The sequence below is a fragment of the Rhinolophus sinicus genome, linkage group LG06 (genome assembly GCF_036562045.2).
Source record: "Rhinolophus sinicus isolate RSC01 linkage group LG06, ASM3656204v1, whole genome shotgun sequence".
Taxonomy (NCBI): domain Eukaryota; kingdom Metazoa; phylum Chordata; class Mammalia; order Chiroptera; family Rhinolophidae; genus Rhinolophus; species Rhinolophus sinicus.
In genome coordinates this window covers 161577526-161599539 of record NC_133756.1, presented here as the reverse complement: position 1 = coordinate 161599539, position 22014 = coordinate 161577526, and the positions used below count along the sequence as shown (strand labels likewise).

Here is a 22014-nt window from a genome sequence, read left to right as displayed (position 1 = left end):
CCCATGGGCCCCAGAGCCACCAGCTGAGTCTCTACCAGCTACCAGAAATGTGTTTTAAATCACTCAGTTTTATTGAGGGCCCAGCCCCAGCTCTTCACACTGATTCTTTTTTTTTTTTTTTTTTTAACTTTTTTATTTATTTTAAGTGTGTTTTTCCAGGACCCATCAGCTCCAAGTCAAGTAGTTGTTTCAATCTAGTTGTGGAAGGCGCAGCTCACACTGGCCCATGCGGGGATCGAACTGGCAACCCTGCTGCTATGAGCATTACGCTCTAACCAACTGAACTAAACGGCCACCCCTTCACACTGATTCTTGACTCCTGGTGAGGAAGTGCACTAATGATCCACGTCAGGAAAAAGCACTGGGAGGTGAAGGGTCTTGCCCAAGGTTTTGTGGCTTGAGCAAGGCCAGAGTAGGGTGTGAACACAGGTAGCATGGTTCCCAGGCCTGTGCTCCCAGCGTTCCCAGAAGGATTATTTAAAAATACAGGGGAGGTCATGTTCCTGCTCTAATACACAGAAGGCTGTTTGTTTGTTAAATGACAAGTGACATAAAATGAAATTCGCGGAAGGCTGCTGGCTGCTTGGATGTCTGCAGAGGGCCTCTCCCAGGAAGGTGAACTTGAAGGCTGGCCAGGCATGGGTGGAGTGCAGGGACATGGTGAGGAGAAGTTTCCCTGGGCAGCAGGCTGTGGCATGGCCAGGTGGGAGGGGACAGGCACTGCTGCGCTGCAGGATGAGACGCGCCCTCCACCTGAAATGGCAAGGATTCCGATGTAGGAGTCACCCTGTCAGGCACCAATGAGAGAGAGGTTTGCAAAGGGTGAAGAAGACACTGTTCTTTCTCGCAAACAGAACCACAGTCCAGTGGAGGAGATCTAAAAGGCCACAACAAACGGTGGAGGGAGGTGACAGCTGCCAGGACAGGGTATGACAGAGGCCTGGGAGTGGAGGAGGACCCGGGAAGTGGGGAGGGCAATGCTGTCCAGATCCTTCTAAGGAAATGCCAGCCCTGCCTCCTCACCACCCCCGCATACTCCTCTGTCTGCAGGCTCCTATGCACCCAGTGCCCAGGCTAGAGGCCTCTGCCTCCTCTAGGCCCCAGCCCTCATGCCTGCCCACTCTTTATGCCTCGTCCTCTCTCCTTGCAGGGTTCAGCAGGTTGCATTCACATGTAATGTGCTCCAGTTAGCGGGACAATGCCCCGTCCCCACCACCCAGACATCCACTGTCTTGGAGGTATGTTTGCACGAGGACGTGGAGTTTCAGGCAGCGCCCGCAGCGGTGCGATCTCAGGGGGCCAGATGGGTTTGGGTGCTCACAGTCTTGTGACAGATCTGAGGAGAGCAATCCCCTTGGACACACACAGCCTGAGCCTTTGCAGCTTAGCCACGTCTGGGAAGCATTGCGGCTTTTTGGGTACTGAGGTGATGCACCAGATAAAGAGAGCTGCCCCTCACAGGGTGCTGTTCTGGAGGTGCTTTGAACCCCACAACTCAAGCCTTGTTCCATCTGGTCTTGAGATACTCCAGAGTGGGCATAAGGCAAGGTCATTAAATTGGAAGTTCTACTCGCTTCTGCTTCTGAGAGAGCTCCAGCCACAGACTAAGGTGCCTTTTCTTTAACCCCCTCTGCAATCATTCGGGATGGGCGGGGGTTTGCAGGGGCTGCAGACAAGGGCCAGGTGGCAGAGGGTGGCCCTGCTGCAGGAAGGCTGCTCCATGCCCAGGGACAAACTGACCCTGGCTCCTTTGGATCCCAGCAGCCCTCGCTGGCAGTTCAGGGACTGGGGCAGAAGCTGCCCTCTCCAGGGTAGAGAAGAGGGAGCTGGGGCAGCCAGGGAGGGCTTGTGTGCAGGGCTCAGGACATCGTGTGCAACTGGAGCAGAGCGTCTTCTAAAGAGTGTACATACATGGCTGTGGGGGCAGGGTCTTCTCCTGAAGGGAGATTTGGTCTGGGGCTTGCCAACAGCTCTGAGTGACCGTGATATAGTGGGTATCAGGGGTGTTCTTGACGGGAGCTGAGAGTTGGGGGACAAACTGGGCCTTTGCTCCCTAAGTGAAGGGTCTCAGTACTGGCCCTGACTAGTGTTTAACCTGAATGTGTGCTTGAGCGTGGGTGTGCAGGTCTGTCCAGCCCATCCAACCTGCGTTGCTTGCACTGCCCTGCTCCACCCGTAGACTGGCTGCAGAAATTCTCCAAGGTCTGCCCCAACACCCCCAATCCGGCCTAGCCAGCAATTCTTCCCTCACCTCTACCACGACTTCCCATTCCAGGGCCCAGCCCATGCACAGGTGAGCACAGACCACTGCCCTGAGGCTGGACTGGACAAGACTTGAGCCAGACGCATAGGGAGGCTCAGGCCCGGTGAGTGGAGGGAATGAGGACTCCTTCAGGCCAGTGTCCGGATGCAGGCTCTGCAGTTTCTGCCCCGCCCCACAGGCTTTAATACCTGTCCTAATCCCTTCTGCTAATGAGGCCGGCTGGGGGGGTGGGAGGAGGGGCTAGTGAGCGCAGAGAGGCCCTGGGAGCTGCTCTGCCCGAAACCCAGAGTCCTTGGGAGGGGTGACTCTTGTTCTGGGCCCTGGAAACCAGGGTCACTCAGGAAAGCCATCAACCCAGGGGCTGGGGCTCTGTGCCCTGGAGCTCCGAAGTGACCTCATTGGGACGAAGAGCTTAGATCTGATTTGAAACTGCGTATCGATCATTTACCGATATTAACTGGCTTCCCTGATTGCTAGACTAACTTGATCTTGGGCAACTCGCACAGCTTGGGAGAGTGAAAAATGTGTGAACAAACCCACCAAAGGCTGTTTACATTTCTATTGTCCTCTGTTTGTTTAAACCTCAGGAGGTTTCCTCTGCCACCCCCCACCTTCATTTGAGTCTCTGCTCCTGTTCAGAACTTGAATTTCACAAGTAGGTGTGAATTTCACCAATCTTATATGTCTTACCTGGAAATGGGGCAGATCAGGCCTCAGACAGCCCACATGCATTTAATGAACATCATTTGCACTGAGGGAGGCCCAGAGGGGCTGTCTCTAGGTCTCTGGGCCCTGTCCTTAGCCGGTTGGCCAGCTTGGTATCATTCAGGCAGCCCCTTGCTGTGCAGGGGTCCCAGGCCATGATAATTAAGGTCTTTTGAGGCTCTCAGCTGAAAGATTATGGGGCCCCACCCCAGCACAGATAATAGGATGTCTAACCACCTCTGGAGATTTCGCCTGGCAACCACTTCGATTAATTTTTAAATAGCCTTTTTATTTTAGAACTTTCAGATTTACAGAAAAAGTGTGAAGATAACACAGAGAGTTTTCATATATCCCTGCACCCCGTTTTCCCTAGTATTAGTATATTAGCCTGGTACATTTTTTACAAGTAATGAACCAATATTAAGACATTAGTATTAACTAAAGTCTATATATACTTTATGCAGATTTCCTTAGCTTTTTTTTTTTTTTTCCTGACCTAATATCCTCTTCTGTCCCAGGATCCCAATCCAGGACACCAGACTACATTTGGTTGTCATGTCTCCTTAGGTTCCTCCGGGCTGACAGTTTCTCAGCCTTGCCTTGTTTTTGATGAGCTTGACACTTTGAAAAAGGACCTGTCAGGTAGTTTATAGAATATCCCTCAATTGGGGGACAGTACTTCTCATGATTAGAAGGGGTTATGGGTTTTGGGGAGGAAGGTCACAGAGATAAAGTGCTTTGATTAATTTTTAATATAAAAATAAAATTAGTTGCAAAATTGTTCGTTTTTCTCTCCCATCCCTCCCTCCCTTCCTTCTTTCCTGCTTTTTCTCTCTTTTTCTTCCTCAGCACACCTGCTTTGCCTGCCCCAAGCACCTCTCCCATCTATCTGCTGGGTAGTGGAGCACTGGGTCAGGCCATCAGAGCTATAGAGGGGCGGGTTGCTCTGGACCGGAGAGGACCAGGGCAGGAGGGGGACCAGTGTGGTGCAGCGGTTAAGATTATGGACTGGCAGCGTGGCCGGTTGGCTCAGTTGGTTAGAGAGTGAGCTCTGGGCTACAGGGCTGCTGGTTCAATTCCCACATGGGCCAGCGAGCTGCGCCCTCTGCAACTAGAATGAAGTCAATGAGCTGCTGCTCAGCTCCCAGGTGGCCAGATGGCTCAGTTGGTTGGAGCGCGGGCTCTCAACCACAACACTGCCGGGTTCGACTCGACTTCCCCAAGGGATGGTGGGCTGCGCCCCTGCAACTAACAATTGGACCTGGAGCTGAGCTGCGCCCTCTACAACTAAGATTGAAAGGACAACAACTTGACTTGGAAAAGTCCTGGAAGTACACACTGTTCCTCAATAAAGTCCAGTTCTCCTTCCCCAGTAAAATCTTTAATAATAATAATAATAATAATAATAGACTTGCTGGGTTCAAATCCCGGGAAGTCTTGCACTTTCTGCATCTCTGTTAAGAGCACCCACCTATTTGGGGTTGTTGGGGGCACTCAGTGAGCGGCAGTGACCGGTTAGAGAATAGCCTCACCAAAGGGGGTGCTTGAGCCCTAAAGACAGGAGTGGTGGGAGATGAGGCACAACCCCCCCTTTGCCCCAAAGGCACTACAGCAGAACAGCACTCTGGCCTGGCTCCTGGGCTGCAGGGAACATCACTAATGACAGGGCGGCCTCCCTAAAACACCCACTAGCTCCCATCTGCTGGGCACGCACTCACCAGGCCAGGTGCCTGGAAGGGATCCTGTGAGGAGCTATGATTACAGCCCCTTTACAGAAGAGGAAGCCAAGCCCCCACCCACTGCATTGGCCTAAGTCAGTGTATTTTAAACCAAGAGTGTCATGGAAAAAGCCAGAAAGAGGTTTTCCTTCTCTAAAACCTTTCTCTTCTAGGGATTCCTGGACTTCCTTGAACAATTCGGAATAAAAGCCGATTCTGAATAAAAGCCGCACTAGCCCTTTGCCTGGAGAGATTCAATGAGGGGACTCCAGTCAGGATTTCAGAGCAGGAAGACCTGAGCCTGCCCCCTGCCAGCACTGTGTGACTTTGGGTGAGTCTCCTAACCTAAGTTTCCTTTTCTGCACTGGGGGTATGTGTGGGGGGGACGGAAGACAAAGGCTATTGGATAGTTAATAGTACTGCTGACCAGCAGGACTCCTATTTAAATAGCATTTGCTGTTTTCCAATAAGCTTAATAGCAGAAGAACTAGAAACAATGCAAATAAATGTACAACAGTCCGTAGGTTTTCAAAAACTTTTGAGAATATTCACTAGGTGAACTAATAAGCAGCCACTGAAAATGATATTCACCGAAATGTACCATAGTGTCCTGAATTGGATCTTGGAACAGAAAAAGGATATTTGAAAAAACTGGGGAAACCGAATAAAATCTGGAGTTTAATAAATAGTATTAACGTTAATTTCTTAGTTTTGGTAAATGAATGTTAACATAAAGGAAGCCAGGTGAAGGTTTATGGGGACTCTATGTATTATTTTTGTAATTTTTGTTTAAGTCTAAAATTACTACAAAAAAAAACTTAATGATATTCACAAGTTGTAATACAGGAAAGTTCGGGCTAAAATGTTAAATGATAAAAGCAGAATTCAAAATTGTGTGACAGTATGATTACAACTACGCAAAAGTTTTTTTCATAGAAAAAGTAAAAGAAAGCATGCAAATTTTTAACAGTCTATTTGGTTGACCATGAAACTGTGAGTAATTTAAATCCTATTTTTTTATGTTTTCCATTTTTCCTTGATATGGGATCTCAACCACTCCAAACTCTTCAGAGGGTGCGAACATCAGAAGGAGTTGGTTAATTTCAGCGGAAAAGGGCTGCATCACTCTCAAATGGCAGTGACAGAGTTGGGGATCAGGCCACCATAGCCCAGGTTACACACACTGGATGACACCTATAGGCTTGCCATCCACACCCACTGCCTGGACAATGCATATATCCAGCCCAGCCTCAAATCCTCGACTTTGTACTTGCTAGCTTGTGACCTTGGACAAGTTTCTTAAACTCTCTGCCCCTGAGTTTCCTCATCTATAAAATGGGGCTGCTAATAACTGTATCTTCTTTGTAGGGTAGTTATGAGGACTTAATGAGTTACTATTAGAACTGTCTGGCATATAGTAAGCTCTATATATTTATTAAAGAAAAAATACGGCTGGTGTCACCGGAATGAATTTAAATGTCCCTCTTGTCTCTTGCCCCAGACTCAAAGTCCTAAGGAGGAGGTGGAGGGAGCAGGAGAAGTGGATGTTGGTGAGGTCCCACCTGTCAGGGTCAGGAGAGTGTGAGCGTCCAGTGGGTGGTCCGGCTTCCGTGGGGGGAGGGCGCTGCCTCCTTGCAAGACCACACAGAGGCCTGAGAAATCTGGGATGGACCAGGTACGGGGCTGGGAGGCAGAGATTTCTAGTAAGTGCTCAACGATGAATTGTTGAAGGAATGAAATTCATGAATGAATGAACTGAATAGGAAACCAAAGCAAACACAACAACTACAACAAAGAACAGAGCTCATTTAGGGGGAGATCCCAGGAAGAAAGAGGAGGGGGTTGGGAAAAGGAGGCGGGAACAAGATCTTGAAGTGTCTTGGAGGTGGCAGCTAGGGTGATGACGGCATTCACCTCTGCCCCTACACCCTGTGGTCAGGTGGTCCTGGGCTGGGGGAGGGGGCAGAGGTGAATGGAAAGTTGCAGAGATGGACCTAGGGCACGTGACTGATGACAATTGTAAAGTACTCTTTATCTGGCCATTTCTTTTCTTTTTTTCTTTTTTTTGGTGGGGGGAGGAGTCGGGGTAGGAAAGTGAAAAATAGAGAGCCCAGGGTGTCTGAAGTGGCATTGTTGGGCTAGAGGGAAGCTCTGAAGGGTGTCACCTTTTGGCTACGTGACTTTGCTTTGTCACATGACTCAGCTCCTTCGGCTAGTAAAAGTACAAGAGTACAGGGAGAAGAGAGGTGGAAACTCAGCTGACCTTTCCCAGCAGCCTTCCGCCCCGCCCCCATCATTGCGTCTGGGTCTCCATGGAGGCTAGTTATCCAGCAGGAAGGACCCCAGGGTCCTCCAGAGACTTCTCTTCTTCCCTTCCCTCCTCCTCCTGCCAGCCCCCCCAAGATAGTTCTGGCACACGGTGCATGCCCCCCGGTGCTGGCTCACAGCACCTTACATCCTAGGAGCTCTCCCTTGGGGTTCCTTGACGTTCTTTGGGAATTTTGATCATCTCCCCAGCTATGTTACAAATTCTGGAGTGGGTTCGGGGAAAGCGGGGGCAGGGACTGAGGAAGACTCCTCAGGTGTAGCATAAAGGAAAAAGTGAGCCTGGGTTACGGGCCCCACGTGGGAAGAGTTTTGCTGCAAGGCCTTGTTTGATCTCACTCCAGCCAACGCACTGGACCATAATTTTGCCAGGTGGTAATTGCAGGGCTAGGATTCAAACCCTAGATTCTGACCTAGCACCATAACAAACTGGGGACAGACAGCATGCCCAGACTGGCCAGAATGCTCAAATCACTTGGCCACTCTGAGCTTGTTGGGGTGGGCACCGCTCAGTGGGTGGCAGTTGGTGAGAGCGGTGTATCACCCCGACAGTGCCCCAGGCTGGAGTGATGGGCAGATCTCCATGCCTGGTCTCCCTGCATCACCCCCATGCAGGGGTGAGGCTCCTCTCCTTGGGCCCTGCTGCCCTCTGCTGGTCAAGGTCCAGGCACCCAGCCAGCTCCCAGGGGAGGTCAGGAGCTGGAGCTGGGAATCCTGACTCGTTCTGTGTCCAAGTGCCCAGCTCTTGCTCTGCCACTCACTGCTTTTGGTCTCACTCTAGCTTTCTGAAACTGTTTCCTCATCTGTAAAGCGGGGATTTGTGAGGATTGAATGAGGTAGGATGTACAGAATGTCACCTGTGAAGCCTGGCCAGACAGGCCTCTGTGATGCTCTCCTGGTGGGCAGACAGGAGCAGGGGTCCTAGAATAACCCTGTTTCAGATGCATGGGTGTGGTGGGCGAGCTCGGAGTCCGCTGTGTCATTCAGTGGGAAGCACCTCCCTGGTCCTCCCATCCCCAGCTCCCCTCCTGTTTATCTAATGGCAGGAGCAGGCTGCCGAGTGGATACTGGACACTCCCCTCCCCAACTGGTTGTGTCGACATGGAGGATGGAGGATGGAGGTTTGGAAGGCAAAGACCACATCCTGCTCACCACCCCCCACCCTGCCCTGCACTCAGCACTGGACCAGGCTTGATGTCTCCACTGCAAACATAAGCCCTGCAGGAATTCCAGCCCCATCCTCCTGGCTCCCCTTGCAGGGTCCAGCCAGCCTCACACAGAGTCAGCTGCCTTATATTCCACGTCTACTCTGAGACTTCCCATCTTCGTCACCGGGAAGGTCTGCGCTCCCTCCCTGCTCCTCCCAGCACATGGTGACTCAGGGAAGAGAGAACCAACATCCAGCAAACATGTCCACGCTTGCTCCTGCTTTGCAGATCCTACAACAACCTTGCAGGGTAAACAGTGACCCCCATCTCATAGTTAGTAACTCTAGTTATTCACTGACTGAATAAGTACAGTGGTGTGAGTGCATTCAGTCCTCCCAGCACTTCGGAGGTAGGTCCCACTCATACCCTCATTTTCCACATAAGGAAAAGGACACAAAGTAAGCCTTAGGGACTCGTCCAAAGTCACAGAGCTGGTAAATTGCAGCATCAGGATTTGAACCCAGGAAAACCCCCTGCTTCCCACAATCCGTCCTTAACCAGAAGCATTTAGCTTGGAGGTCAAGCCCTGGAACATAGGGAGGGTGGTCAGCGAGTCCATTTCGGATGTCTGCTCCTCAGCCTGGTCACAGGCTTTGTTGATTCCCTAGCCAGTGGCTTTGGGATGACTTCCTAGGGGTCATGAGTTCTCATCCTCCAAAGGGAGGGCCCCCAGGAGCAGAAGGAGGCCAGCGAGAGCCAAGAGGGAGACCTGAAGTGGGGTATCTGCCAGATGTGGGGCCCCGGGTGCTATGCAGGCAGAGGGGAGAGGAGAGTTCCATGACTCACAGATGCCAGGGAGTGGCCTGTCCTGGAGGAAATGACTTGGGGTCCCCACCTCCACCCCTTGCCTTCCCAGCAGACAACCCCGAGGCCAGGCGGAGGCGGTGTGGAGAAATGAAGGCACTGTGGTTTGTGGTTGTTGGCCCGACTGGCCTCTGGCCTGCGCTCTCCCCGGCTCCCACTTGTCTGGCTGAGCCACCCTGCCAGGCGGGGTTGTGAGGAATTGAGAGGGGTTTGGTGGGTGAGGAGGAGGAGGAGAATAACAACCATCCATAATAACAAGCCTCCCTGGCTGCTCGGTGGGCGTCTCCAAGTGCTGCTACTCACTGTGCCCTCCTGTGACACCTGAAATGGCTGCATGTGGCCTCTGGGAGGGATCGGGCCTGAAGCTGGAAATGGGCCACCTAACATTGCCTCCTCTCCCAGGGCGGCTGTCTCAGTGTGTGGAAGGGGCTCACCTTCTCTGCCTTTCTCACGCAGGGGAGAGGCTGGCATTCTTCCCTCACTCTCAGTGTCCCCACCCTTCCCACAGTACACCCTTGCTGTGGCATAGGCTACCCAGCCCAGAAGTCACATGGCCTTCACTTGTGGTGGCTTGTTTCTTGTTTCTGGACGTCTGCAGCTGCCCAACTGGTCTACGGCTCTCACCTCCACCCTCCCAGTCACCTGGTCCTGCCACCAGACCTGTCATCTTAAGGAGTCCAACCTAGCCTGTCTCACAGCATGGAAAGAAAGCCCAGTTCCTTAGCCAAGGGGCGCTGGCAGACAATGGATATTTTGGTGTGCATGCAGTGAGGTGGGAACGAGGCAGCCAGCAGACCCATAGACTTCCTGCAGTGGTGTCTTGAGCTGGCCGCTGAAGGATTTGGGGGTGGAGGAGCCTTGGACAGGCAGTGACTGGGAGGAAGGGTGTGCTGAGATGAGGGAACAGCCTCAGAAAAGGCTTGGAGGCTGGTAGGGGTCATTAGCGCTCCCGGGGTATGGCTGCGGGTGTCAGGTGTCCAGGCTGAGAGCCTGGAGACTGGGAGACTTTTGTGGCAATCTAGGCAGGAGCGGATGAGGGCCTGAAGTAGAGCACTGGTTCAGAGCAGCCATCCATTCGTCACACCACCATTCTTTAGTGCCTCCTGTGTGCTAGGCACGGGATTCGGACTCACCCAGTCTGTGCTCTAGGGAAGCTGGCCATCCCATGGGGAGACAGACAGGACCATGTCAAATGTGACCAGCTCTCAAAGAAAGGAAAGGGGAGCAGCTAAGCGTGGGTCAAGGGCAGGGCTTGGATCCGGTCCCACTCCAGTACCTACATGGGGTGGGCTCTTAACTACCACGGAACGTGTGTAAAGGCATTTCCAAACAAGAGTGACACAACTAACAGGTGACGTCATTTTAGTTGTTACAGTTACCACTGGGAAGGGCGGGGGAAGCAGGGGTTGTGGGGTGAGCGGAGGGGGCCCGGGTCCTAGGACCGCCTGGTGCTGCCTGAAGATGCAGCCCCAGGAATAGCCGCGAGGTGGCACCAGGCTGCACGTCTGCTCCAGGACGTGCCGGTCCAGGGCTGGGACCTGGGAGTGGTAGTGATTCTAGGGGACTTCAGGATTAGCCCTCCTCAGGGCTGGTGGGCCCGGGAACCCCCTTCCTCAGGCCTCAGAGGGGGTTCACTTCTGCCCAGGGATCCCAGCCCCGGGGTCAGGGGCCCCGCCTCGGTGGTGCCCATCTGTCTGAGGGTCAGTTTGGCGGTCACAGTCTGGGGACTGGGTCCAGCCCAGCCAACTAGGCAGAAGGTCAGCATCCAGCTCCTTCCGGTTCTGCTGGGGCTGTCGGGGCAGGGAGGGCCCCAAGCTGTCAGGTCACCACGCAAAAGCTCCGAGTAATCCGCCTCCAGAAGTTGCGACTGCGGCTGCTGAGGGCCACCTCGGCAGCCTCCTGGAAGACGGCATGGACGTTTTCGTGGAGAAGAGCTGAGCACTCGAGGTAGGCCACGGCGCCCACGGACCTCGCCATCTCCTGGCCCTAACAGGGAGAGTGGATGGGGCAGCTGTGAGGTGGGGGCCGCTGGGCGCCTCACTCCAGCCTTCCCACAGCCCTCTTGACAATCCTAGGGAGTCTCTAGGACAAAAGTGGAAGGTATGTTTTTTTCTAGAGCACCCACATACCCTCCCCTTAACTTGACCAAGTGCTCAAGTTATTGGATTTCCCACCTCAGTCTGGGCTGGGTCTTTGCCGCTCAAGATACCAACTAATCAAGTTCCCCGGTGTGTAGCAGAGAGAGGCCTGCAGACTGAAGAGCTATGGTTCCTCTCTGGGCCTCAGGTTCCCCATCTGTGAAGTGGGTGGGTAGGACTATCTGATGTGCACACTACTTGCTCTCCCTCCTACACGCAGAACCTTCTAGAGTACTCCAGGTGCCACTGCCAAGCATCAGCCATTTCTGACCCATGACTGCCTCCAAAATGATCCCTACCCTGCCCCACACCCCGAGTGTGCTGGACTCTTGGCACTGTTGAGAGGCTGGGCCAGGTCAGCATATCCCAGAGGTTCCCTCTCCCAATACCCCTGCCTCTGGGCTGGGTTTCCTACCCTGTGGTAAGTCACGGGCTCCAACCTATTTTTCCGCAGCTTCTTCACCAGCGACCTGTCCTTGCGCAGGTCAGTCTTGCAGCCCACAACGATGATGGGCACCTCCTTGCAGAAGTGACTCACCTCTGGGTACCACTGTGGGGAGGGAGGTGGGGAAGGTGTGTGTGTTAGCCATCGGGAGTGCTGTCCCTCTGGGCAGATGGGAGAATGGGCTGCTCTCTGGCCCGCCCCCCAGGCTACCTCCTATGCGTTCAGGGAGACCTACTCTGTGCCAGGCTCTAAGACACTACACCTGTGAACTCATTAACCCCCAGGTCCCTATAAGCAAGTTCTAGCATCAGTCCCATTGTACACATGTGGTAACTGAGGCTCAGAGAGGCTATATAACTTGGCCTTGGTCACACAACAGGCAGTGGCAGGATTTGAGTCCAGGGACCTGCTCCCACCCCCTCTGCAAGGTAAGTGTTCTCACGACTGCCTCCCCAACTGGGTGAAATATATCAGCAAATAAGTGATCCTTTAAAGATAAAGCATCTCACAACACAGTTGCAGCAGCTGTTTGCCTTTGGAAGGGAGCACTCCCATCCTGGGTCAGCTGTTCTTTGGAATGTGAGGCTCCAGGCCTAGCTACGTCAGCCTCGACTACAACGCGGGAGCCCGGAATCCAGAAACAGGGGCTTTATATGTCCAGGAGCAAATGCCTGCTCAGTTTGTCTGTTCAGAAAAAATTGGCATCAAACCAGCTAGCTCCTGGAGCCAGATGGGGCCCATGTGGGGTCCTGGGCAGACTGCCCACACTCCCAGCCCTCACAAAACTGCCCTTGGCAAGGCTGTCCTCCACAGCTCCACCTTGCTAAATCCAAAGTAAGTCCTCAGCCCTCACCCTCCCTGAGCCCTGACACTGGGGACTGTGCCCTACTCAGAGATCTGGTCTGCACTTTACCCCAGGACCCCTCTCTCTTCTTGGATCTTCCCAGCCCGCGGCTCAAGCCCTGGGCTCACCTCTCTTCTAGCTGCTCTTGCCCTCCAGGTGATCCCAGGTGACCACTCCTAGCCCATGGCCCTTCCCCACCAGCAGCTCTACCTAATGGATCTACCTAACCTGGCCTGCCCTGGCCATCTCCAGGGAACTGCAGACTCAGACTTCCACCTGCCTATCTGCCACCTCACTGGGATGTCCAACAGGGCCCCCATCTCCCACCTCCTCACCCCCAGCTTGCTCCTCGGGACATGGCAAGTCCACCTTCCCATTGCTCTGACCAAAACGTCTCTCTCCCACCCGCGTCCAAACCATCTGTACATCCTGATGGCTTTGCCTTCCAGATTCAGTACCCACCCACCTTGCACCACCCCTTCTGCTAGCAACCCGGGCCTAGCCACCACCATCTCGTCCGGCCGCCAGAGCCTAGAACAGCGCCTGGTACATAGATGTGCTCAACACTTCTGAATGGTTGTATGGAGCAGGCTGCCTGGGTTCAAATCCCCACGTTCTCACTTCAGTAGATGTGTATCATGGAGCAAGTGATCCAACCTGGAGATAGTGATAGTATCTGCTCCCTAACCTTGTAAGGGGGTTAGATGAGTTAATTATATGTAAGTGCCTGGAACAGTGCCTGGCGCACAGCAAGTTCTAATGCCATCATCGTTGTGTTATTATTACCAATGCTGTCACTGGCTGTGCTGTGAGGAACTCTGGAGCAGTTTGGGTGGTAATATGTCATGGGTGAAGCAGAGGAACTCAAGGGACCACATGCCTGACACCTGTGAGCAGCTTCTGGAACCCCTGACATAACTGGTAGGCATCCTGGGAGGCTACTGAGAGGCAGCGGTCACACAGATGGAGGCTGAGAGCTGCTGGAACCTGACGGTTTATGCAACTTTGAGCAGGCCCAGACGGGGGAGATTCAGGGGTCTCTGGGTCCCGCAGCATTCTCAGGCAGGGGCACAGTAGAAAGAGCCACAGCAGTCTGAGTCTGCAGTAGAGGGCAGGCAAGGAGCACTGGACTGGGAGTCAGAGGCCAGACCCTGCCACCAAATCCCTGTGGGACCCCCAGCTAGTCGCTGAGCCCCTCTCGGCCTCAGTTTCCCCGTATGTATGTCAGAGGCACTGGCCTTGATATCATCCAGGGCCTACCGAACTCTGACAGTCCGCTGGGTCAAGGGTGTGTGCGGATGAAGCAGTGTGGCCCGGCTGTGGGGGCTGTGCCTCCTGGCCCCCCAGTACCTACCCGGTTAAAGATGTTGTCAAAGCTGTGTGGGCTGGTGACGTCGAAGCAGAGGAGCAGGACGCTGGCGTCAGGGTAGAACAGGGGCCGCAGGCGGTCATAGTCGACTTGTCCTGGGAAGCAGGGGAGGTCACTCCCTCTGAGCTCCTGCCCACTGCCAGTTCCTCCCCAACATTCCTACCAGACCATGCACACGCATATACCCTGTTTCCCCAAAAATAAGACCTAGCCGGACAATCAGCTCTAATGCATTTTTTGGAGCAAAAATTAATGTAAGACCCAGTCTTACACAAGACCGGGTCTTATATTATAGTAAAATAAGACCAGGTCTTACATTAATTTTTGCTCCAAAAGACACATTAGAATTGATTGTCCGGCTAGGTCTTATTTTCGGGAAACACGGTGTGTGTGTGTGTGTGTGTGTGTGTGTGTGTGTGTATCAGGGTCTAGTCCTGTGCCTCAGGGTCCCAATTTCGCACTCACGTGGCCACTCAGGTGGCCATTCCTCATGAAGGTCCCCCTCTGGGCAGTGTTCTCTGGCCTGTCCACAGAATATGCCAACCCTGGCCTGGATGAAACCACCTGCTGCGAGAGCCCTGTTCTGGAAAGGGGAGCAAGGCAGAGGCCCAGTCTAGAGGGACTGAGGCCATCACTCAGAAGCTTGCTTTGCCCTGGGCTGAGGCGGTGAGGAGAAAGAGGCAGGTGGCACCCCAGCAAAAACATCTTTGCCCATCTAAGGTAAGGGGGCTGCTGGGACTGTCTGAAGTTAGCTTTAAGCTCTGGAATAAATTTGACTGAAACCTCATGGAGACAAGGTCAGAAGGCTGGAGGGCAGAGGTCAAAGTCCGCAGAGCTTACAGAAGCTGAAGCCAGGGCGGAATGCTGAGGAGGCCAGGAACAGTCCCCTCCTTGAGAACAAAGAGCTCTGGACTCCCCCTTGTCTGGGGACACAGTGGGCTGTCCTGGGGTAGAGGAGGCAGCAGACTCAGGTGCAGAAGCAAGGAGGGTTCAGGTTCCTGGGGCCCCTAATCCTGGTCCACACCTGTCCGTTGGAGATTGGCTGGCCTTCCCGGTTCAGAAGGAAGGGAGTGGGGTTTGGCTTCGGGCATCTGGGGCCCCTCCTTCCATCCTGCCCCTCCCCCCAGCCTTGCACACCCACCTGCTGTGTCCCAGATTTGGAGGTGCACCGGTTTGCCCTTTATTTGCAGATTAACGGTGAGCCGCTCAAACACCGTGGGGGTGTAGCTCTGAGGAAGAAGGGGGCAAATAGAGGCTGTGAGAACAACTGAAGGGGGCAGGTCCCACTGCCCAGGCCAGAATCCAGGAATGACCGTGTCACCGCCCTCTTTGGGAGTCTGCAGAGTGCAGTAGTTTCTGGAAGTGGTTGGCTGGTCGGTGGGGTTGAGGTCTAGAGCCACCACTTCCTAGCTGTGTGCCTGGCAAGGCATCGACCTCCCTGGCCGTCTTCTCCGCGGTTGTAAAGTGGGAAAATTAAAAGTGCCCACCGCAGTGTGTTGCTGAGATGCCCCACACAGAGCCCTTAGCACAGGGCCTGGCACAAAATAAACACTCCACACATGCCAGCTACTGTTATTTTTATCTTTGTCCCCCTGCATCGGGGACTGTCCCATTTCTGAGCCTTCCTTCATGCTGTCCCCTCCTCCTGGAATGACACTAACCTACACTTGTTCATTCATTCATTCACTCGCACTTTCTCCAGGTCCAGTTCTGGGCACTGGGAGCAAGTAATAAACAAGACTTAGTGCCTGTCCCACGGAGCACGTTTCTTTTTGGGGTCCCTCCTTTGCCTCTCAACCTCTTATAACCCAACCAAGACCCCTGCCCAGTGCCACCTCCCCCAGGATGCCTTTCTGGATCCCTCCATAGCTCGTGCTCCATCTCTGCCTCTCTTACTTGCCCTGTCGGGACTCAGGAGGAGGTCACCCGGGCCAGAGGCTCCCAGGCCTGCTCTGCCAGAGCTTGCTCCCTCTCAATAAAGTCTGGGTAAATAGAAACAGGATGGCTTTTGTACACAAATGCAAGAATGTAGCGGGGAGCTTTTATAGATCGGGTCTGAGCAACAGGTGAGGTTTTCAAAACTCCGGCTTCACTTGCCTTCTGCCCCGAGGGGCACCCTGGACCACTGCAGCTTGTGTCCCCAGGCCTTACTCACTTGCTCAGGGCTGGTCTGTGGGTACACAGCCCAGGAGACCCTGTCCTCCGCCCATTTCCCATGCCAGGTAGAGACCCCACCAGCCAGTGACTGGCAGAGTCAGGCGCCGGCTCTGGAAGGGCAGCCCCCTAGTGGTGGCTTGGTGCAGTCCTCCAGGCACCTGGGAAGTTGCCAGGGGAAGGTGGGGACAAAGGGTCCCATAGTAGGCAGCGGGGCCAGATGGGGCCTTTGAGGATGGTCCTGATGTAGGGGTTCCACCTACCCTGGACTCTTTCACCTGTCCGCCCTCTACTAATAGGAACAGAAAAGCCTCCACCCACCACCCCATGCCCCTCTGCCTGACCAGGGCCCCTGCCCTCAGGCCCATTGCCTGGCAGCGGACCGTGTGACACTGTGACTAGGAGCCCTGCTTTGGAATCAGATGTACTTGGCTTAGGACCAGCTCTGGCATTAACCAGCTGTGTGACCTTGGGCCAGTCCCCTCACTGGTAAAAGGAGAAGTGTCACCTCACAATGTGACAGGGAAGATGGATGAGGTCAGGCATCCATGCCCACCGCTTAGAAAGCTAGTGGCCAGGGACAGTGTCCACACAACCACTTCCATCCCTCCAGCTGGTGCCCCCTTCCCCAACCCCTCCCTAGTCTGTCACTGGAGGGCACTGATGCCTGCGGAGCTCTCAGCGTGGCCACCCACTTATCAGTAGAGGGGTCCTGCGCAGGACTCTCGAGCTGAGGTGCAGGGCAGCCTGCCACCAAGCTCTTGGGAGACACATGTCACTACTTTGCAAATGCCTGTGGAGATGACACCATCACCCACATTCTCCATGGCCCTTTACCTGCACCATCTCTGATCCCTGCAACCTTTGAAAGTCGGTACTAACCCATTTTCCTGATGACACTGAGGCCCAGAGAGGGGAAGTGACTTGTCCAAGGTAATGGACAGCAGGCTAAAGACGAAGCCAGGTCTTTCTGGTTCCAGAGGTCAGGTTCTGTCCCTAGACACTTGCCTCTCGTGAGGTCACCAACTCTAGCCACTGGTGGGAGTGACCAGGAAATTCCCCCCCCATTTCAGGGTGTGGGGTTCGGCTACTTCTCTGGCTTGTAATTGTCACAACCCTACTCTGGAATGTTATCCTGGGGACTCTATCAGTCTACACCTTCTGTTGTGTTCTTTGAACCCCTAGGCAGGGTCACTCTCTGCCCATAGAGCCAAGAAGCCCTTAACCTTATCTGTTGAGCTGTTCTCAGCCAGAAAGGCAGGGCCGAGCCTGGGCTGGACCAGGGTAGAAATAACTCAGACTTGGGTTTGCCCTCATGGGGCTCGCAGACAGACAGTTGGATCATTCCAGGATGGGGGACGTAGCTCAAGAGAGGAGAGTGGGGCTTCCCTGGGCAGCACACCCATGGGAGCCCGTGTGGACCAGGAAGACAGCTGGTTCTGGAAGGCAGGGCTGGTGCTCCCTGTCCCCTCCCTCCTCCCCTGCTGTGGGGCCCCTAGGCTTTGGCCCTGTGGGAATGGTTGCTGCCCCAAATGTCAACCAGGAGTCCCCCCCGCCTCAGGAGCTCTTTCTACTCTGCTCCCCCTGCCCTGAACCTAAAGTTGGTTCAAAGCCAAAGGTTGTTGAGGCCCCTGCAAATCCCAGCCTGTTCTCTGCTCTTTGCTGCAGGCAGAAGCCCTGGGAGATGGGGCCACAAGTCTCCTCGCTCCTGGCTCCCTGGGCTTGGTGGGCTGCCAGGAGGGGAGTCCAGGGACAGGAGCAGGAGAAGGCTGGGTCCAGCAGGCCGAGCACTGAGGGCTTTGGAAGGTGTCTTGTCAGGGGTGGGAAGACCTGGGTTCTAGACCAGCGCTGCCACTCCTGGGCCCTGTGCCCCAACGGGAGACTCTGCCTCTCGCCTCGGTTATCCTATCTGTGAAATGAAGGCCTTTCCAGCTCTAGGACCTTGTATTTCTTTTAAATAAAGAGGCCTCTCTTGTGCCTGGGGGCAGAGGGGTGCCTGGGAATTCAGGATCCCCAAACAGGGAGGAGCCCAGACAAAGCTGGGCCCATCTTCTTGGTGACAAGCATGCCCTCCCTTCCCCTGGCCAGCTCCAGTGTGTCCCAACACCCACATTTCATCAACTGCGTGGCAATGCCCACTTCTACACTGTAACCTCTCTGAAACCAGGGTCTCACCATCAAGGCTGTCTCAGAGCCCAGGACACTGGTGGTGAGGCACCACCCCTCCCAGCCCCTCTGCTGGGCCCCACTGGCCTGGCCCCTCCGTGGTGCTCTTCCCAGTGTTTCATAATTGTTGGGCTCCCAAGGGCAGCATCTGGGGGCCCGGAAACACATCCCCCACAACTTAAAAAAAATGTGACTGGCCAAAGGAGATGACCTCAGCTCCATAAACCACAAAAGACTCAGCTCAACGCTGTCACAGGGGAAGGAAAGTTCCGAGACTGTTACGAGGGTTGGCCTCTCCTGCCTCCCCCATCAGACTCCCCAGCGCCTGCACAACCCCAGGGGTTTGCAGGATGATGGCACAGGCAGGAGGGAGAAGAAGTGCTGGAAGCAAATCCATGGTCTCCCAGGAGAACTAGGCTGAGAGGTGGCATGAGGTGGGTGGGTCCAGCCCATTCTGGCGCCTGGTGAGTCCGCCTGAACAGTCAGTAAACATGCTAGTGAAGGACCGGTGGTCAACATGCCCTGAGCACCAAGGATGTGCCAGGTACCACGCGGGGTCATCTGTCAGCCTGACTTTAATTCTCACCAGCACCCTGGCTCTCTCCACCCCAAAAAGTGTCAGGAAATGGAGGCTCAAAGAGGCTAAGCAAGTTCCTGAGGGCTACACAGTTTGTTAGAGGAACGCCAAGGTTCCCGTCAGCTGTCTGACTTGAGTCTGTTTCCTTACCCCACAAGGCAGAGCCCATGGGATGTCCGTGTCAGGGGCAAATCTGGGAGAGAAATGATGTTTCTTTCCCAACTGAGTCCTTCCTGTTAAAGATTCCGAGCTGAGCACCTCACCTGTATTAACTCACTCTTCACGAGACACTTATGCAGTTAAGGACACAGGCACAGACAGGGTAGGAGACTTGCCCAAGGGCACACAGCTGTAAGTGGTAAAGCCATGACTTGAACCCAGGCAGTTTCCAAAGTTGTCAGTCCCTTTTAGCCACCAAGTGTTCCCTTAGGACCTGCCACTACCCAGGTTGCCAAAGTCAGTCCCTGTGACACCTCTCCCAGGTAGGTGCCTTTCTCCAAGAAGATATCATTGAGGCCCTCACTCCCGATGGCAGAGCGAGAACTGCCACTGACCCCACACTCTGCTGGGAGACGTCTCGGGAGGCCAGCGTGGGCACACATTCTGGGCAGCTCCGGCACAGACGGGGCACACCGGGCGCCCGTGCGTAACCGTGACCAGGCTGGGATGCGTGCACAGCAGTGGGCGCCGTGCCCTGAGGGCTCCGGCACTCACCTCGGGGAAGGCCCCTTCGGCGAAGACCATCAGCAACGACGTCTTCCCGCAGCCGCCGTCGCCCACCAGGACCATCTTGACGGACCGCACGCCTGGCGGCGCCTCCTCACCCGCAGCCTGGGCCGCCTTCATCGCGGGGCCGGCCGAGGGGCCGGGCGCGCAGCGGCGTCCACCCGGGCTGCCGCGAAGGCCGGGTGCAGGGCAGGCCCGGCGGGGCAGGAATGTGGAAGGGGCGGGGCGGCGGGAGGAAGTGCGAGCCGGGCTGGGGGCGGGCAGGGGGCGGGCGGGTGGCCTCCGAGCCCAGGTGAGAGGCCCGAGCCGGGATCCCCGCGCGTGGGGCGGCAGAGACGTGGCGGCAGGGCTCGGGCCCTTCCCCTCCCGTCCTGTTTGGCCACTAAAGAAACGTTTCTTGAACACCTACTGTGTGCGTGCACTGAGACCACAGAAGGGGGGGGCCCAGACTCAGCCTCCGGTCCTCAGGAGGGCACTCTGGTCTGATGGGGAGGAGACAAGTAGCTGGACAGCGACAGTGCGAGTAGGGATGTGGACAGGGAAAGAGGGGGCACCTGGCCCATTTCCCCTGGAAGGAGGGAAGTGGGGGTCAGCCATGTTAGCCTACCAGCTTGGTGGGGACAGGGACTGGGTTCTGGGTGCCCAGTGGAGCAGGAGCTGGTGACTTTTGATAAAGAAAGAGCGGGAGAGAGGGTGGGAGGTACCAAAGAAGGGAGCAAGTAAGGAGGGAAGGAAGGAAGAGAAAGAAAGAATATGCATTTCCCCCAGGGCTCTGGAGACCGAGTACACCACCTTCTTCCCTCCAGGTGTTTCGACCAGGTAGGAATGGGGTGACGGGGACATGGCACTGCCAGGCCTGGCCTGCCTTCCCACAGCCAGCACCAGGAAGTTTCGCTGCAGGTGGGTGACCACCTGTCTCACTTCTGGCTGGGGCATGATCTGGGGAAAGCAATGGAACCTTCCATCGATAAAATGCTTAGATCAAGGTTTGGTACATGGTTGATGTCACGTATGAGTGATCCTTATTATTTAACCAACACTGATGGTCCCTCTGTGCCCAAGAGCCTGGGGGACCCTGAACCATTTAAGAAAAAGTCCCTACTTTGAGAAGCCCGTGCCTAGAATGGGAGACAGGCAGGGCATCAGCATGCTAAAAGCTACAACAGAGATGATACAGGAAGGCTGTAGGGAAGAGCGGCCCCTCACTCAGGTTTGGAGGGGGCGGTGTCAGGAAACCCTTCTGAGAAGAGGGGCTAGTCTTGAAGAAAAAGTGAGACACAGATGGGGAATGGGAAAGGTGTTCCAAGCTGAGGGAACAGCACATGCAAGGTATGGAGTCGAGAGGGGGGTGCTTTGGGGTCACAGTCCTTCCCCATGACAGAGGGCAAAGTGGGTTGGGGAGCTAGTGCCAGGGGTGAAGCTGAGGGTTAACAGGCCTGGATAATGGAGCACTTCGGATGCCAGGAATTAACACAGAATGAAGTAGAAACTCACTGTCACCTGACCTCCCACCCCTGTTAGCAGCCAGAATTGAAATCTTTTAAAAATGAGCACAGGGGCTTCCCCCAATCCTGGACTGAGTGTTTTTGTTGAAGCTCAAAGAAACGGGGCAGAAGTCTTTGGGTTTCACATTCCCCCACCCCCTTGCAGGTCATGATATCATCTGCATAGTGTTCAAAGCTGGGCACTTTGAACTTCACTGTGGCCCAAAGAGGCAGCCAGGGCAGGAGTCACTGCCCCGACGACGGCAGAGGCAGAGCTCAGACCCCTGACTCCTCTTCTCCGCTCACCCAGGACCCCAGTCATTAGGCTAAATGAAGACTCACCTGGTTGGAACGAACATCCCAGGACCTCCCCACCCTTCAGGTGCCCCTTCCTCCCCGAAACTGCCACAGGGCTGGGCAGTGACTTAGCACAGGACTGGGTGTGTAGCCACTGAGCAGGGATCTCCGCCCCAAGGAGTGGTGGGGAGGGCCCCAGCCCCCAACGATCAGCTGTCAGACTCATCATCTTCTGTCCTCCCCACTGTTGCTATCATCAAGCTTTGCGTGGCAAGGCTGGGAGGCAGGTGGGGGTGGAGAGTCAGGCAGAGGCATTTGGCCTTGTTTGGGGATAATCACTCTAATGACACCCTTGATGTGTGTCATGCTTTACAGTTTCACTGAACATTTCGTAATAATAACAGTGTCCATTAATGGATTGCTAATCCTGTGCAGCAGGACCTACTGTCCCCTAGTAGGTGGGGATTGCTAGTCCCATTTCACAGAGGAAAATCCTGAGGCCCAGAGAGGTTAAGTTCTTGTCTAAGATCCACAGCTAGTAAGAGGCAGAATCCTAATTTGAGCACAGGTCTGGTCACAAAGCCGGGCTCTCTACTGACCTCACACCTCATATACTTCAGTCCATTCAGACCTCAGATCTACTGATGTTGAACCCCAGCCTCATACCTCTTGCAGAAGCATGAGCATAGATAGAGTTATAGAGCATAGATTAGGGCCCGGAAAAAATCCATCTTGGTTGGCAAGGAATTTACCCAAATCCCAGACATGGCTGGGCCCTGGACGGCACGGTT

At 54.6% G+C, this 22014-nt stretch overlaps 1 protein-coding gene across 3 annotated transcripts; it reads right to left on the bottom strand.

Annotated features, from left to right (window-relative positions):
• Positions 1–220: 220 nt before the first annotated feature.
• Positions 221–19674, bottom strand: RHOD (ras homolog family member D). 3 transcript variants are annotated; one of them, XM_019737859.2, is made up of 5 exons: positions 19431–19667; positions 14961–15048; positions 13805–13914; positions 11577–11711; positions 10369–11009 (listed from the first exon to the last, which is right to left on the bottom strand). In XM_019737859.2, exons 1-5 carry the CDS (start codon positions 19560–19562, stop codon positions 10842–10844), a joined length of 633 nt encoding a protein of 210 aa, XP_019593418.1. In that variant the 5' UTR covers positions 19563–19667; the 3' UTR covers positions 10369–10841. The 3 variants fall into 3 exon arrangements, with proteins under 3 accessions (XP_074192859.1, XP_019593420.2, XP_019593418.1); XM_074336758.1 differs by lacking the exons at positions 10369–11009; positions 11577–11711 and adding an exon at positions 221–787 and having other exon boundaries at positions 19431–19674; XM_019737861.2 differs by lacking the exons at positions 10369–11009; positions 11577–11711 and adding an exon at positions 223–753 and having other exon boundaries at positions 19431–19674.
• Positions 19675–22014: the final 2340 nt, after the last annotated feature.